Source organism: Balaenoptera borealis (genome assembly GCF_965194805.1).
Source record: "Balaenoptera borealis genome assembly, chromosome: 8".
Classification (NCBI taxonomy): domain Eukaryota; kingdom Metazoa; phylum Chordata; class Mammalia; order Artiodactyla; family Balaenopteridae; genus Balaenoptera; species Balaenoptera borealis.
Window position 1 is genome coordinate 89,143,039 of NC_138865.1, and position 12,311 is coordinate 89,155,349.

At 50.4% G+C, this 12,311-nt stretch overlaps 1 protein-coding gene across 7 annotated transcripts in view; it reads right to left on the reverse strand.

Annotated features, from left to right (window-relative positions):
• The window catches only part of TBC1D2 (TBC1 domain family member 2), a gene marked incomplete at its 3' end in the record, with an annotated part of 41,437 nt that overhangs the window by 17,252 nt on the left and 11,874 nt on the right, over positions 1 to 12,311 (reverse strand). For 4 of the 7 annotated variants that reach the window (XM_082403875.1, XM_082403878.1, XM_082403879.1 and 1 more), the window contains 3 exons: positions 12,035 to 12,207; positions 7,801 to 7,997; positions 385 to 780 (listed from right to left, as the gene is read on the reverse strand). In XM_082403875.1, the coding sequence (XP_082260001.1) occupies positions 385 to 780; positions 7,801 to 7,997; positions 12,035 to 12,207 (766 nt within the window). Of the gene's footprint in view, positions 1 to 384; positions 781 to 3,934; positions 4,260 to 7,800; positions 7,998 to 12,034; positions 12,208 to 12,311 lie in introns of those variants that run through there. The other 3 variants (XM_082403882.1, XM_082403876.1, XM_082403880.1) reach the window with 2 other exon arrangements.

Consider the following 12,311-nt stretch of genomic DNA (forward strand, 5'->3'; position numbering starts at 1 on the left):
TCACTACTCGTGTGCAGGACTGCTGGGGAGGGCTGCCGGGCGCCTCGGGGGCTCCTGAGAGCATCAGCGTGGCGCTAAAGGAGGCTGAGCAGGCCAGGCCCCAGAGCGCTTAGGAGTTCTGACTCCATCTGGGGCTCTTCATCTCTACTTTGATAATTTAGAGATACCTTCACTTTTCAGCCTAGGATATCATGAAAAGGTCAAATTGCACTGGGCCCTCTGGTTAAGAAGGTGAGGAAGCGTGTAGCAACATTTCTACCAATGTCTGTTTCAGATGTGAATACTCCAGTATTAAGGGTCACCCCAGCTCTGTCTAGAAAACCCTTGGGGTCAAGAGCAGTGCCTTCCCCCAAGGGCCCAGGGCCTGGAGGGAGGGGCCCCTACCTTCAGGTGCTCCATCTTTTCCTGTTGGCTCAGGAGGTCCCTGTCAGCTGCATCTGGGGGCGCAGGGGGCTGGCGGGGGGGATGCATGAAGTCCTGGGTGACCTTCTCAGAGAGTTTACAGATGACCTGCTGCTTAGCCTCGTTCTTGTCCATGAGCAGCTGCACGTGCTGCCGCAGCTCCTGCACCTCCTGCTCCCGCAGGCTCGCCGCCTGCACCAGGCTCTCCCGCTCCTGTTCCAGGGCCTCCACCCGCCTGCCCAGCTCCGCGATCTGCCGCACTTTGTGCCGCACCAGCTCCAGCCGGTCCTTGTCCTCGGCCGCTGCCAGGTACGCACTGGACACCCTCTTCTCCTGCTGGGCAGCCTCCAGCGCCTTGTGCAGGATCTTCACCAGCTCCTGCACGGGGAAAGGGAAGAGCCCGGTGAGCTCGGGGAAGGCCTGTTACGTGCCAGAGGTGAGGCAGACGCTGTCATCAGTTCTCCTAAGAGCCCTGAGAGGTGGCGGGCAACATCCCCTAGGGCATCACTGACCAGCACCCACATTCTCTTTTTCTACTCAAAAGAGTCTTAGTTGGACACATGGTTCCCCAGCAGAGGACTACATTTCCCAGCCAAGCTCATAGCTAGGTGTGGCCAAGTGTGCCCAAACCGTGCCCAAATGGGATATGAGAAATGCTGTGGGCAGCTTCTGGGTCATGCCTTCCAAACCACTGCGCACGCGCTCCCCTGGCCTAGTTCCCTTTCCTCCTGGCTGGGAAATGGCAGGAACCAGAGCAGCCACGCTGGGCTCACAAGCAGAAGTTGCATGTTGAGGATGGCACAGTCGCGCCACCAGCTCGGAACTGCACACTTCACTCTGGATTCTTCAATGTCAGAGAGAAATAAACTTCCAATTCGTTTTAGGCCACAGTACTTTAAGGCTTCTGCCCATTCCCCAACTAATATATGTCTGTTTCAGAAATGAACAAACTGAGGCCCAGCAGAGTGGAATTTAACTCCAAATCATCCAGACACTGAGCATCCTGTGCTCGGTCAGTAATGAAAGCAGGGGTGGCAGCGGTGTGGCACGTGGGCATGGCTCTTCCTTCTCACCCCTGAGGCAGACATCACTCATCAACCTCAGTACTCTTTCCCGCTAAAGCCTAGCTGAGGCCTCAGAGTCCTTCTGAACATGGCATTCAAGCAGTCACTACCAATCGAGCTGAGGCGGCATTAGAGAGAAAACAAACTGGCAATCCTCACACCTCGCCACACACCCAGGGCTTCATTCAGTCCATCTGTGCCCACCCCTCAGACCATCCAACGATGCCTGCAAGGCTGGTGCAAAGAAGCGTCCAGGAGTTCAGAAGCAACGGGCTTCGATTTATTCCTTGGCAGGGGCAGCCGATTCATGTGGAAATTCAAGGTTTGGCTCCCTGTGCCTTCAAGCTTCCAACCTCCCCAGCATTCAGGGACCTGTCCTGCCCCAAAGCAGGGATGTGAATTCATTCAGGACCAGGATCAGAATATCAGAAGCCAGGCAGCCAGACCTGGCAGTTAGGGCCTTTAGCTCACACTGCTGTGCTCCATGCCAGTCTCATCTGGAAAAGCGTGGTTTCCTGGAGACACATTAACTGTATGCATGCCAAAGTATTTAAATAAATGATCGGCTGGATAGGCTAAGAACAACTCCATTTTGGAGAACTGCCCAAAATCATGACTTCATTTCAGAAGCTAACGATAAGACCAAATTAGCATACCCCTTCCGAAACCTTCGTACTAGTGACCGTCCCTTCTCCGGTTCTCTCTCTTCTATCCATCCACCTAACCTTTATCAAGCACTCACTCAGTGCCAGCCCCTGGGACCCAGAGAGGGACCAGTCACAGTTCCCACACTCAAGGACCACGAAGGCTGGTGGGAGCAAAGGTGAACCACTGTCACAGAATGATTTACCGTGAGAGGGGGAAGCAAGGGTGTTTGTGGGGACACAGGGCAGCAGGCGATGACTTCTGCCTGGGGCGGAGGCGGGGGAAGACCAGTACATTCTACAGAAAGGCGGAGCAGTTTAAACTGATCCTGAAGAATGAGGAGGGCCAGTGACGGTCAAGCAGCAGGGGGGAGACAAGGGCAGAAAGTGGGAGCTGAGGGTTGGGAGTGCTTTCCAGATGGGGCTGAGTCAACAGCTTGAGCAAAGCCTCAATGGAATGAAAGAACAGGTATGGAGCTGTGGGTCCTGGGTGTGGCAGGAAGGTGGGGAGGGGTGGGTGGCTGCTAACCGAACTGGCACATCAGGGATTTAGAAGTTGGCTTCCCAGGGCGGTACTGACCGAGATCAACATTCTTGTGGCTGCAGGATAACTGAGAAGCCTAGACCATTTTCTGAGTCAGCTGAGATTTGGAGATTACCTGGGGTAACTGCCTGGTGAAATAACAAGTACATGCCACTGCTCAGACTTGCCCTAGCCTCAGAATCAGGGGGGTATCTGTCTGCCAACTTTGGGAGAGTCAACTCTGAAGCCCATTTCACTACATCAGCTGTCTCTCCCTTCCCACATCTGGCTCTCCAAATCCAAGACCAAGACACCAGCCCGGGAGGCTGTCCTCCCACCCCAGGACCCCTGCACCAGAATAAGACAGGAAGAAAGGAACCCGGGAGAGGGATGGAGCCAGAGCAGGAAGTGTAAAGTGAGGAGTGGGAATGGATCATGGATTCAGAAAACCTGGAGGCTGGATGGCCCTGGGAGACCACCTGGTTCAGTCACCCCGCTGTCACGCGGGGAGACTGAAGCTCAAGAAAGGAGAAGAGAGGACTAAAGGGACCTGGTGGATCCCCATGAGTGGGAAAACTGCAGCTAGAACAGAAGGCTCCCAACTCCAATCCTAAGACCCTTCACTTCTTCATGATGTGTAGTTAACGGATTTTGCATCGAAATGCTTCTTTGAATTTCTTTAAAAATGGGAATAACCCATGTTCATAGCAGCATTATTCACAAGACCCAAGAGGTGGAAACAACCCAAGTGTCTGTCGATGGTGAATGGATAAACAAAATGTGGCATACGATGGAATATTATTCAGTCTTAAAAAGGAAGGAAATCCCATCACATGTTAAAACATGGATGAACATTGAGGACCTTATGCTAGGTGAATTAAGCCAGTCACAAAAATGCACATATACATCAAATAGAAATAATAAAAACAAAAAGGAAAGCTTGAATATTCCATTTTGAAGCTGCTTTTGTCCTCATAATGTGATGACGCCTCTCCAGGTCAGTCATTATCAAGCAACACTATCATTTGCAACAGTTCAAGAGTATTCCGTGTATGGAGCACACAATTCCCTTCATCCCACCTCCTAGGATGGACATCTGGGTTGTTTCCAATTTCCACAATCATAAGCAATGCCTTAGGACCAAGTCTTAAAGTAGAAGAGCTGATCAAGTGATACTTCTAATACTTCTTAATTGAATCATTGTTTGGTCGATCTTAGATTTCGACAACTGGTAATAAGTTGTCATTTTAGTAAACATTTTAAAAGCCAATAAATCATTTATCTTATTAAAGTGTGGATACCTTCATTGCTCACTAGAACCAAGGTGGGCGGGTCCAACAGTGCTTGTGGAAAGAGCACTGGACTGGGAGTGCCCTGGACATGACGGCCTCTGACCCCTAAGGGGCTCGGTGCCAGCTGGGAACAGGTGAAGGAGCACTGGCTTCGGAGTTACAGAGGCCTCGGTTCCCATTCCAGATCCACTAATGCGGGTGTTTCAGAAAACTGAACCTCAGCTTTCTCGTATGTAAAATGGAGATGACGGTCCTATTCCACCAAGAGTCACTGAAAGGGTGAGAGAGAAATTGTGACAAGTGTGCCTCCCCAAGCACAGGGGCCCTCTCACCCCCCTCCCTCCAAGGCCTGTACCCCTCTCCAGGACCTGTACCCTGAAGTCTCCGGCTGGGCTTCTAGGGAAGGGAGAGGCTGCACCTTGCTCTGATCAAGTTTCCTCAGTGAATTATATGCCTTCACCAAGTAATCCTGAGTGAGCTAAGCTGGCCCCTGGCAGGGCCCGGGGGAGGGGTTCACCATTCCTGGCAGCCAACATCCCCACAAACTACAGCCCTCCACCTGTCGGAGCAGACAGCCTTCAGGTTGGGTGCAATGCTGCCGACTCTGAAAGCCTGAGCCACCAGGCCAAGCTGCCATCTGGTGCCGTCTCCCAGAGTCCAAATCTCTTGGGGGGCCAGCGCTGCAGGGGACTGGGATGGATAATGGCTTAATGGGTATTGGAATCACAGGGAGTGCATTCATTTTTTCTGAGGAGGAGTCGCGGTGCTTGTGTCTGATACTGGGCTACACTGCGAGAGCATGGAGGAGACGGCCGGGCTGTGAGGAGTCCTGGACCTGGGGAAGGAGACCAGTGCCCACGTCCTGGCTCTTCCAGCTGCGTGACCTTGGACAAGTCAGCCACCTTCTCTGAGCCCCTTGAACGTGGTGCAGCGAAGAGGGCAGAAGCTCTGGAGGCAGACAGACCAGAGCCTGAACCCTGACTCAGCGCCCAGGAGGGCATGGGCATGCAGAAGCTCTCAGAAGTTCAGTCTGTCAGGAAAAGGAGAGGATAACTGCTGTAAAGAGGAGAGACAGTGCGTGGAAGGCACCAGCCAGCACAGTACTGGGGCCACACTTCATACCAGCAGTTACTTGTGCTCACGTCTTCTCCTCACCCACTGGATGGTGAGGTCCCCAAGGGCAGGGATTTGGCCCAGTGTACCTCAGTGCCCTCCACAGCATCCAACAGAGTTTGAGATACAAATTCTTAAAAATCGCTAAAGCTATTGGCAGTGTCTGCCTGGCTGGCTGAGCCAGGATGAGACCCCCAGTTCCCATGTCCTCTTGCAGCCTGAGGCAAAAAGGTGGCACCTGCCCACTGAAGAGACACAGGAGGGCATCTTGTAGACATGGGCCCAGGAAGTCCAGGGGACTGTTTCCCCAGCTGAGGTATTACACTTAAAAGGTCTCAGATGGAGAGCTGCTCTTTGACCAGCATTTCTGAGTGCCTGGGGTACCAATGGGCACCCCAAGATTGTGCCAGACTCCTCTGTCTTACCTCTAGGTCAAGAGTCAGTCTCTTTTTCTCCTTCTCCTCACTGGTTTTGGTATTTGGGTTGAACGTGAAACCCCACAGTTGGTCTGGCTGGGGTCCCCCTTCTAAATGTGGAATAAAGGTAAGGACGGCCTCCTTCCATCACTGCTATACCCCGCAAGCACATCTCCCAGAGCCCCTCGGGGAGGGGAGGGAGGGGGGTGCTTTTACTCCTTGTAAAGCGGGAAGGAATCAACAAGGAGAGCAGGGAATGCCACAGTCACAGCCAAAATAATCAAAGCCTGCATGTTTGGGGCAGCTTTATGAATCTGGACACAGGCCTCTTCAGAAAACATGATTATAAGTCCATATAAAGAGGAGGAGGGAATTCCCTGGAGGTCCAGTGGTTAGAACGCTGCGCTTCTACCGCAGGGGGCGTGGGTTGGATCCCTGGTCAGGGAACTAAGATCCTGTGTGCTGGGGCGGTGCGGCCATCTGGGAGATGGGTCAGAGAGCACACCATCCACTCATTTCGTGAGTCAGAAGCTAAACCCCAAGACTTGATCTCCTCCCCACTATCTGCTCCAGGATAGGGTTGAGGTCTGCTGGAAAGTGAATTTGTAAAAAAGTCCAGATTCTTTAATGTTGGAACAACTTCCTCCTGACATTTGCACTCTGACTGTAGGGGAGTTGTCAACATCCTGGGCAGCCCGTACTAATCTCCAAGAGCTTGCCTCATTTCCTGAAGAACGGAGAGTCCTCCAGAGCTGCACAGCCATGAGGGGCAAAGCGGAATGAAATCTAGGTCTCCCGGGGCCTCTCCACTTCATTTGACAATTCCTAATGCCTTAGAAGGAAAGGCCGAGTCACGGGAGGCTGCCCACATTTCCTAGAAAGGAGGGGAAGAAGCATGGAAACGACAAGCGGTGTTTACATTCTACATTGCTCTTCCTTTCCAGGTCGGGTTTGGGACTGACGCTGTACTGATACAGGGATCAGGAAGCTGCTACAGCTCAGCTTAATGCGCTCAGCTCTCAGGAGCGGCCAGCAGCCTCATGACAGGAACGCAAAGGTGACGGAGGAAAAGAGTGACGGCTGGGCTGCTAAGTGGCATCAGAGGAGACTTCACATGCTGTAAGGATATACTTGGGTGCTACAAGCCTGCAAGGGCAGGGCTGTATCTTTTCTCACTGTTTGTTCCCCAGCACCTAGAACACTGCATGCCTGTAACAGGCCCTCAATAAAAGCTTCGTGAATAAACAAATGAATTGAGAACACATGAATGATTGAGCTTCCTCCTTCGAGGACTCTAATCACCAGCTGCTTCATTAAATGTAACCCCTGAGCTGCCAGGAATGAAGCCTCTGCTGGTTCCTGTGATAACTGTTTAGGGGCAAGAAAGGCAGAGAAGGGGCAAAACTAGGTAGGGAGAGCATTTTTCTGGACTGTGTCCTCTAAAAACAGAGCAGAAAGGAAAAGAAGAAATGTACAAAGGGGAGAATATTTAGAAGTAAATAGAGTATACCCCTTACCTCCCCAGGAGCAAGAACAGAAATAAAGCAGACAGAGATTCAGAGTAGCCAAAGCTCAAGCAAGAGAGCTTAGGCCTTCCTCTCAGAGGAAAAGGAGCCTGGGCCCTCAGTGGGGCCCATCACTAGAGTACCACAGGCACCACGCTCAGGATTTTCGGTAACAACTGTGCTGGTTTAATCACTTTCATTGTGCTAAAGAGAGCCTACTGCCCATGCTGCATCCCCCATTGCCTCCCTGCCATGTGACCCTTACTACTTCATGAGGTCACCCCTGGATGTGAACTTGATTTACTCTCTGAGTTGTAGGATTTTTGAGTGATTTTAACATCTGTGTATGTGTGTGATCTGTTACCTACAATGACCATGTAGCTCTTTCTCTCTTAACTGCTATAATTAACTTCTCTCTTTATGAAGCCTAAATCTTCCCCCCTGTCACTGTCTTCTGTTGGGCCTGGCTCAGCCTGGTTTCTCTGTCCTGCACCCAGTTACCAGCTGCCAGGTCAAAGATCCCCCAGTTCCTTCGGTGGCCCCTCCCAGGACCCTGCATGCAGATTACCCTCCTCCAAACACTGTCTGTCTTTGGGTGTGGGGTCAGATCATGCACAGTCTCCCAGGAGAGATCCGAGAGACCTGCCCTCGGTGGCCTTCTGTCACCTAGCTCGAGTGACAGTATGTCCCTGACTGATCAACAGCACAGCAATTTCCAGCCACCTGCAGTTTGGCAGTTAAGGACCACAGGCTGGCTAATGCATCACATCTAGCTTGACCAGGGGCTCCAGGCCCAGAGGGGTCCACTGGAGCCTGGGGCCTCTCTGGGGCCAGAGCTCACCTTCTGAGCCTTTAGCTCCTTGGTGAGCATCAGAACCTGCTGCTCCAAGGCCAGCACTTTCTCCTGGGCGGTTCGGTTCCGAGTGAGTCCTTCGGTGAAGAGCGGGAAGGTGTTGCTCTGGCGCTTGGCTTTCTGAATGAGATTGGCGGTCAGAGAGGACTTGGGTGTAGGCTTCAGAGAATCTGCTGGATCTTTCCCTGCTCAAGAGGAGGAACACAGAGGTTGTGATCAGCGGCTTCAGTAGTTCTCAAACTTGGGCTTGCTGCAGAAGCACCTGGAAGGCCTGGTAAAATGCAGATTGGGGGGACTTCCCTGGTAGCGCAGTGGTTAAGAATCCACCTGCCAATGCAGGGGACACGGGTTCGAGCCCTGGTCCAGGAAGATCCCACATGCCGCGGAGCAACTAAGCCCATGCACCACAACTACTGAGCCTGCGTGCCACAACTACCGAAGCCCACACACCTAGAGCCCATGCTCCGCAACAAGAGAAGCCACCGCAATGAGAAGCCCTCGCACCGCAATGAAGAGTAGCCCCTGTTCGCCGCAACTAGAGAAAGCCCGCGTGCAGCAATGAAGACCCAACGCAGCCAAAAATAAAATAAATAAATAAATACATAAATTTATTTAAAAAAATATTTTTAAAAAATGCAGTTTGGGGACCCTACTCCCAGAGCTTTCCATTCAATAGGCCTGGGGCGCAGCTTGAGAATTTGTATTTTTTAATGTTCCTAGGTGATGCTGATACAGCTTGTGCAGGGATCATACTCTGAGAACCACTGGACTATACAAACATTGTTTACACTGTGCCGGGTCATCCAGCCCATCCTCTACTCTCTGTTCCCTACTCTCCAATCTCAACCTGCACGGGTTACCTCCTACTACCCTGCTAGTGTTTGCCAGGTGGCCATCTTCTCAGGCACGGGCCCAGGCAGGATGTATTTTTTCTTATTTCGGGATCTCACCTCCAGGCTCTGGGCGATTTTCAAAGCACACAGATCTGTCCATTGATAGGAGCACAAAATATCTGTACTCTGCATTCTTGCCCCAGTGAGTAACGTAAACTCTCATTTGATTCTAATTACAAGCTAAATTAGGAGACATATCTCCCACAGCTGAATGTCTCAAGGCTGTATCCTTTTATTTCCAGTAGAGCCTGGGTCAGCAACCAATGGCCCACAGGCCAACTCGGGCGGCCTGCTTTTGTAATTAAAGTTTTATTGGAATACAGCCATGCCCATTTATTTGTGCATTGTCTGTACTGCTTTCACTCTGCAAAGGCAGAGTTGAGTGCTTGCAACAGAGACTGTATGGCCCACAATGCCTCAAATATTTACTGTCTGGCCCTTTACAGAAAATGTTTGCTGACTGGTGCTAAATTTTCTTTTTTTTTTAAAAATAAATTTATTTATTTATTGATTTTTGGCTGCATTGGGTCTTCGTTGCTGCGCATGGGCTTCCTCTAGTTGTGGCGAGCGGTGGCTACTCTTCGTTGTGGTGCACGGGCTTCTCACTGCGGTGGCTTCTCTTGTTGTGGAGCACAGGCTCTAGGCGCGCAGGCTTCAGTAGTTGTGGCATGCAGGCTCAGTAGTTGTGGCTCGCGGGCTCTAGAGCGCAGGCTCAGTGGTTGTGGCGCACGGGCTTAGTTGCTCCACAGCATGGGCTCCGGACCAGGGCTTGAACCCGTGTCCCCTGCATTGGCAGGCAGATTCTTAACCACTGGGCCACCAGGGAAGTCCCTAAATTTTATTCTTAAATCCAATGTTAGAGAATCACTCACCCAGACCGCCTTGTCCTGCCCTACCCTCAGCCTGTGCTTTAGGGCTCTGCCATCAGCCTGCATCAAGGGACATGTAATGGCCTCATTATATGGTCAAGAGACTCTGAGAATTTTGATCACAGGGCACATACACATTATGTCCGTTATGAGGCCCCAATATAAATTCTTCTCAGCTCTCAGGGCCAGCTTTGCTTCTTTCAAGAAAATATGTGTTTATAGTCTTACGGACACTGGAAATAACCTAACCACTTGCCTTTCCCTCTTTGCCTTGGCTGCTGAGAAGCTCAGAGCCACGTTTGCTGCCCACCTTTGGTACACTGCAGGATTTTTTCTTGAGCCTATCTAAATTTCCTAACTCAAATTACTCATTTATCTTCCCCCTGATATACATTGTAGTAAGTCACACCCAGTTCTTTTGGGACTATGATGTTAAAAATAAGGATGTGGTATGAGATCCCAGGGGAGGGGACAGGGCTTGCAGGACAAGCTGAATGACTTAGCAACTTTCTTCTGGGGACCAGGCCAAGGGCCAACCAAATAGTCTTGAGCAGATAAAAAACTGCTCTAGTAGGTGACAGGAACCAGAAACTCCTTGGCCTTGCTGAGTACAAGAACAGAACGGTCTTGTTTCAGGCTTAAAAGAAATCTGGTTGAGCCAGGTACGAAGCAGCCTGCAGAGCTCAGAGGAATGCAATGCTTCTTTCCCTTTCCTGCCACGGGATCTAAGAGAGCAAGGAGGCTCCCTGGAGCCCTGCACGCTACTGTCCACCAACCCTGAGGGCAGGCAGGGTAGGATCACTGTGCCCATCTTGCAGTTGGGAAAAACGGAGGCCTAAGACAGTGGTTTTCAATCAGCGCCCTAGGATTTCGTGGGATCGCCTCAAGGGCTGGCTGGGAAGGGAAGAGGGTGGGGCGGGAGGGGCTGAGGGGGAGCCTAGACTCCCAACCCTGCCTCAACTCTGCTTTTATTTGCTTTGTGTATCAGATTTTGTTTATGGGGACACGGTTTCATGGCAATAAAGAGGTAGTTTGCAAAGTCACTGACTCAGAAAAGAGGCTTCAGGCAGGAATATGGGGCCAGACTGTTTGGTCTGAATCCTATTCTGTTACTCACTGTGCAGCTGTGAGTGAGTCATTCCTCACATCCGTTCCCAGTTCCCTCAGTTATTAAATGAGGAGAACAGTATTTACCGCTCAGGTTGTTGTAAAGACTAAACAGGTTAATGCATGTAAAGCGCTTCGTGCATGTGGATGAAACTTGAAAAGATTCTGCTGAGTAAAAGACGCCAATCACAGAGGACTACATATTGTAGATTCCATTTATATGCAATGTCCAGAACAGGCAAATCTACAGAGGCAGAAAGTAGATTAGTGGTTGCCTAGAGCTGAAGGGAGGTGGAGACTGGGACTGATGGCTGAGGGGTACGGGGTTTCTTCTGGGGGTAATAAAAATGTTTTAAATTTGATTATGGTGATGGTTGCACAACTCTGTGAAGATACTGAAAGCCACTGAATTGTATGTTTCAAAGGAGTGAATTGTATGGTATGTGAACTATAGCAGAATGAAACTGCTACCAAAAAAAAAAAGGCTTAGAGTAGCCCTGGCACAAAGTACCTGCTACATGTAAGTGCTAGTTCTATTATTACTATTGATTAGATACAGTACTGATCTTCTCTTGAGCTGTTCCTCGTGATCTGTGGGGCCTCATCAGGCACTGCTCCAAAGTGGTGCTTTTTCTAGAGTAATTTCTATGCAGCCCAGGGGTCCTCTCTACCATAAGACCCCTCAGTGCTGCCTTAGCCAGTTTTCTCCCAACTGCTTCTACATAGTTAAAACATGTTTTAAGGGCATTTATGCTAATTTCAAAGCTGCCAACCCCCCCCCCCCCCGATGGTATGGGTCACTAATATTTTGTAAAGAAATAAAGTGCCATGTCACAGAGGGGATGAATACCTTGAGGTCATTTGTTCTGCTTCTTCATGTAGATCTGGTTTTAATCATCCCAGAAAAGCATTTTTATATCCTTTCCTTATAAATTAAAAAAAAAAAAAGGAAGAAAGAAAAAGCGACAGATATTTTCCCTTATTACTTCAAGAATCATTGCTTGGTGTTTCAGTTTGGGAAGATGAAAAGCATTCTGGAAATGGATGGTAGTGATGGTTGCACAAGAACGTGAATGTACCTAATGCCACTGAATTATACACTTAAAATTGGTTAAAGTGGTAAATTTTGTTATGTATTTTTACCACAAGTTAAAAAAAAAAAAAGAAAAGGAAAGAAAGAAAGAAAGGAGGGAGGGAGGAAAGAAAGAAAGAGAGAAAGAAAGAGTGAAAGAAAGAAAGAATGAATCATTACTACCAGACCCATGGAAGCCCAGGAGGAGTGACCTGGAGAGTTCCATCTCTGACGCACAAAAGCACGGATGTTTGTTCATGGGGAGGAGAGAGGGCACCCACTCAGTCTCTGAAGGCAGCTCAGACGAGGCAGAGGCTCACCCGGGGCGCTGAGGTCAGCAGGCGAGGGCTGCTCCTCCCTCTGGGGCTCCTCGCTCGGTGGAGAATCTTCTCCTGGGGGTCTGTGGCCTGTTCCTTGGGTCTGCTTGTTGCCCCGGATGTTGTACATCGTGTTTCTGAAAGGAAAATAGAGGATCATGGGGCTGACAGCCCTGCTATCTTGCCCACTACCCTTCCCGCTGCCACTGCTGGCGCTCAGGCCGCATCTCCACCCCAGTCA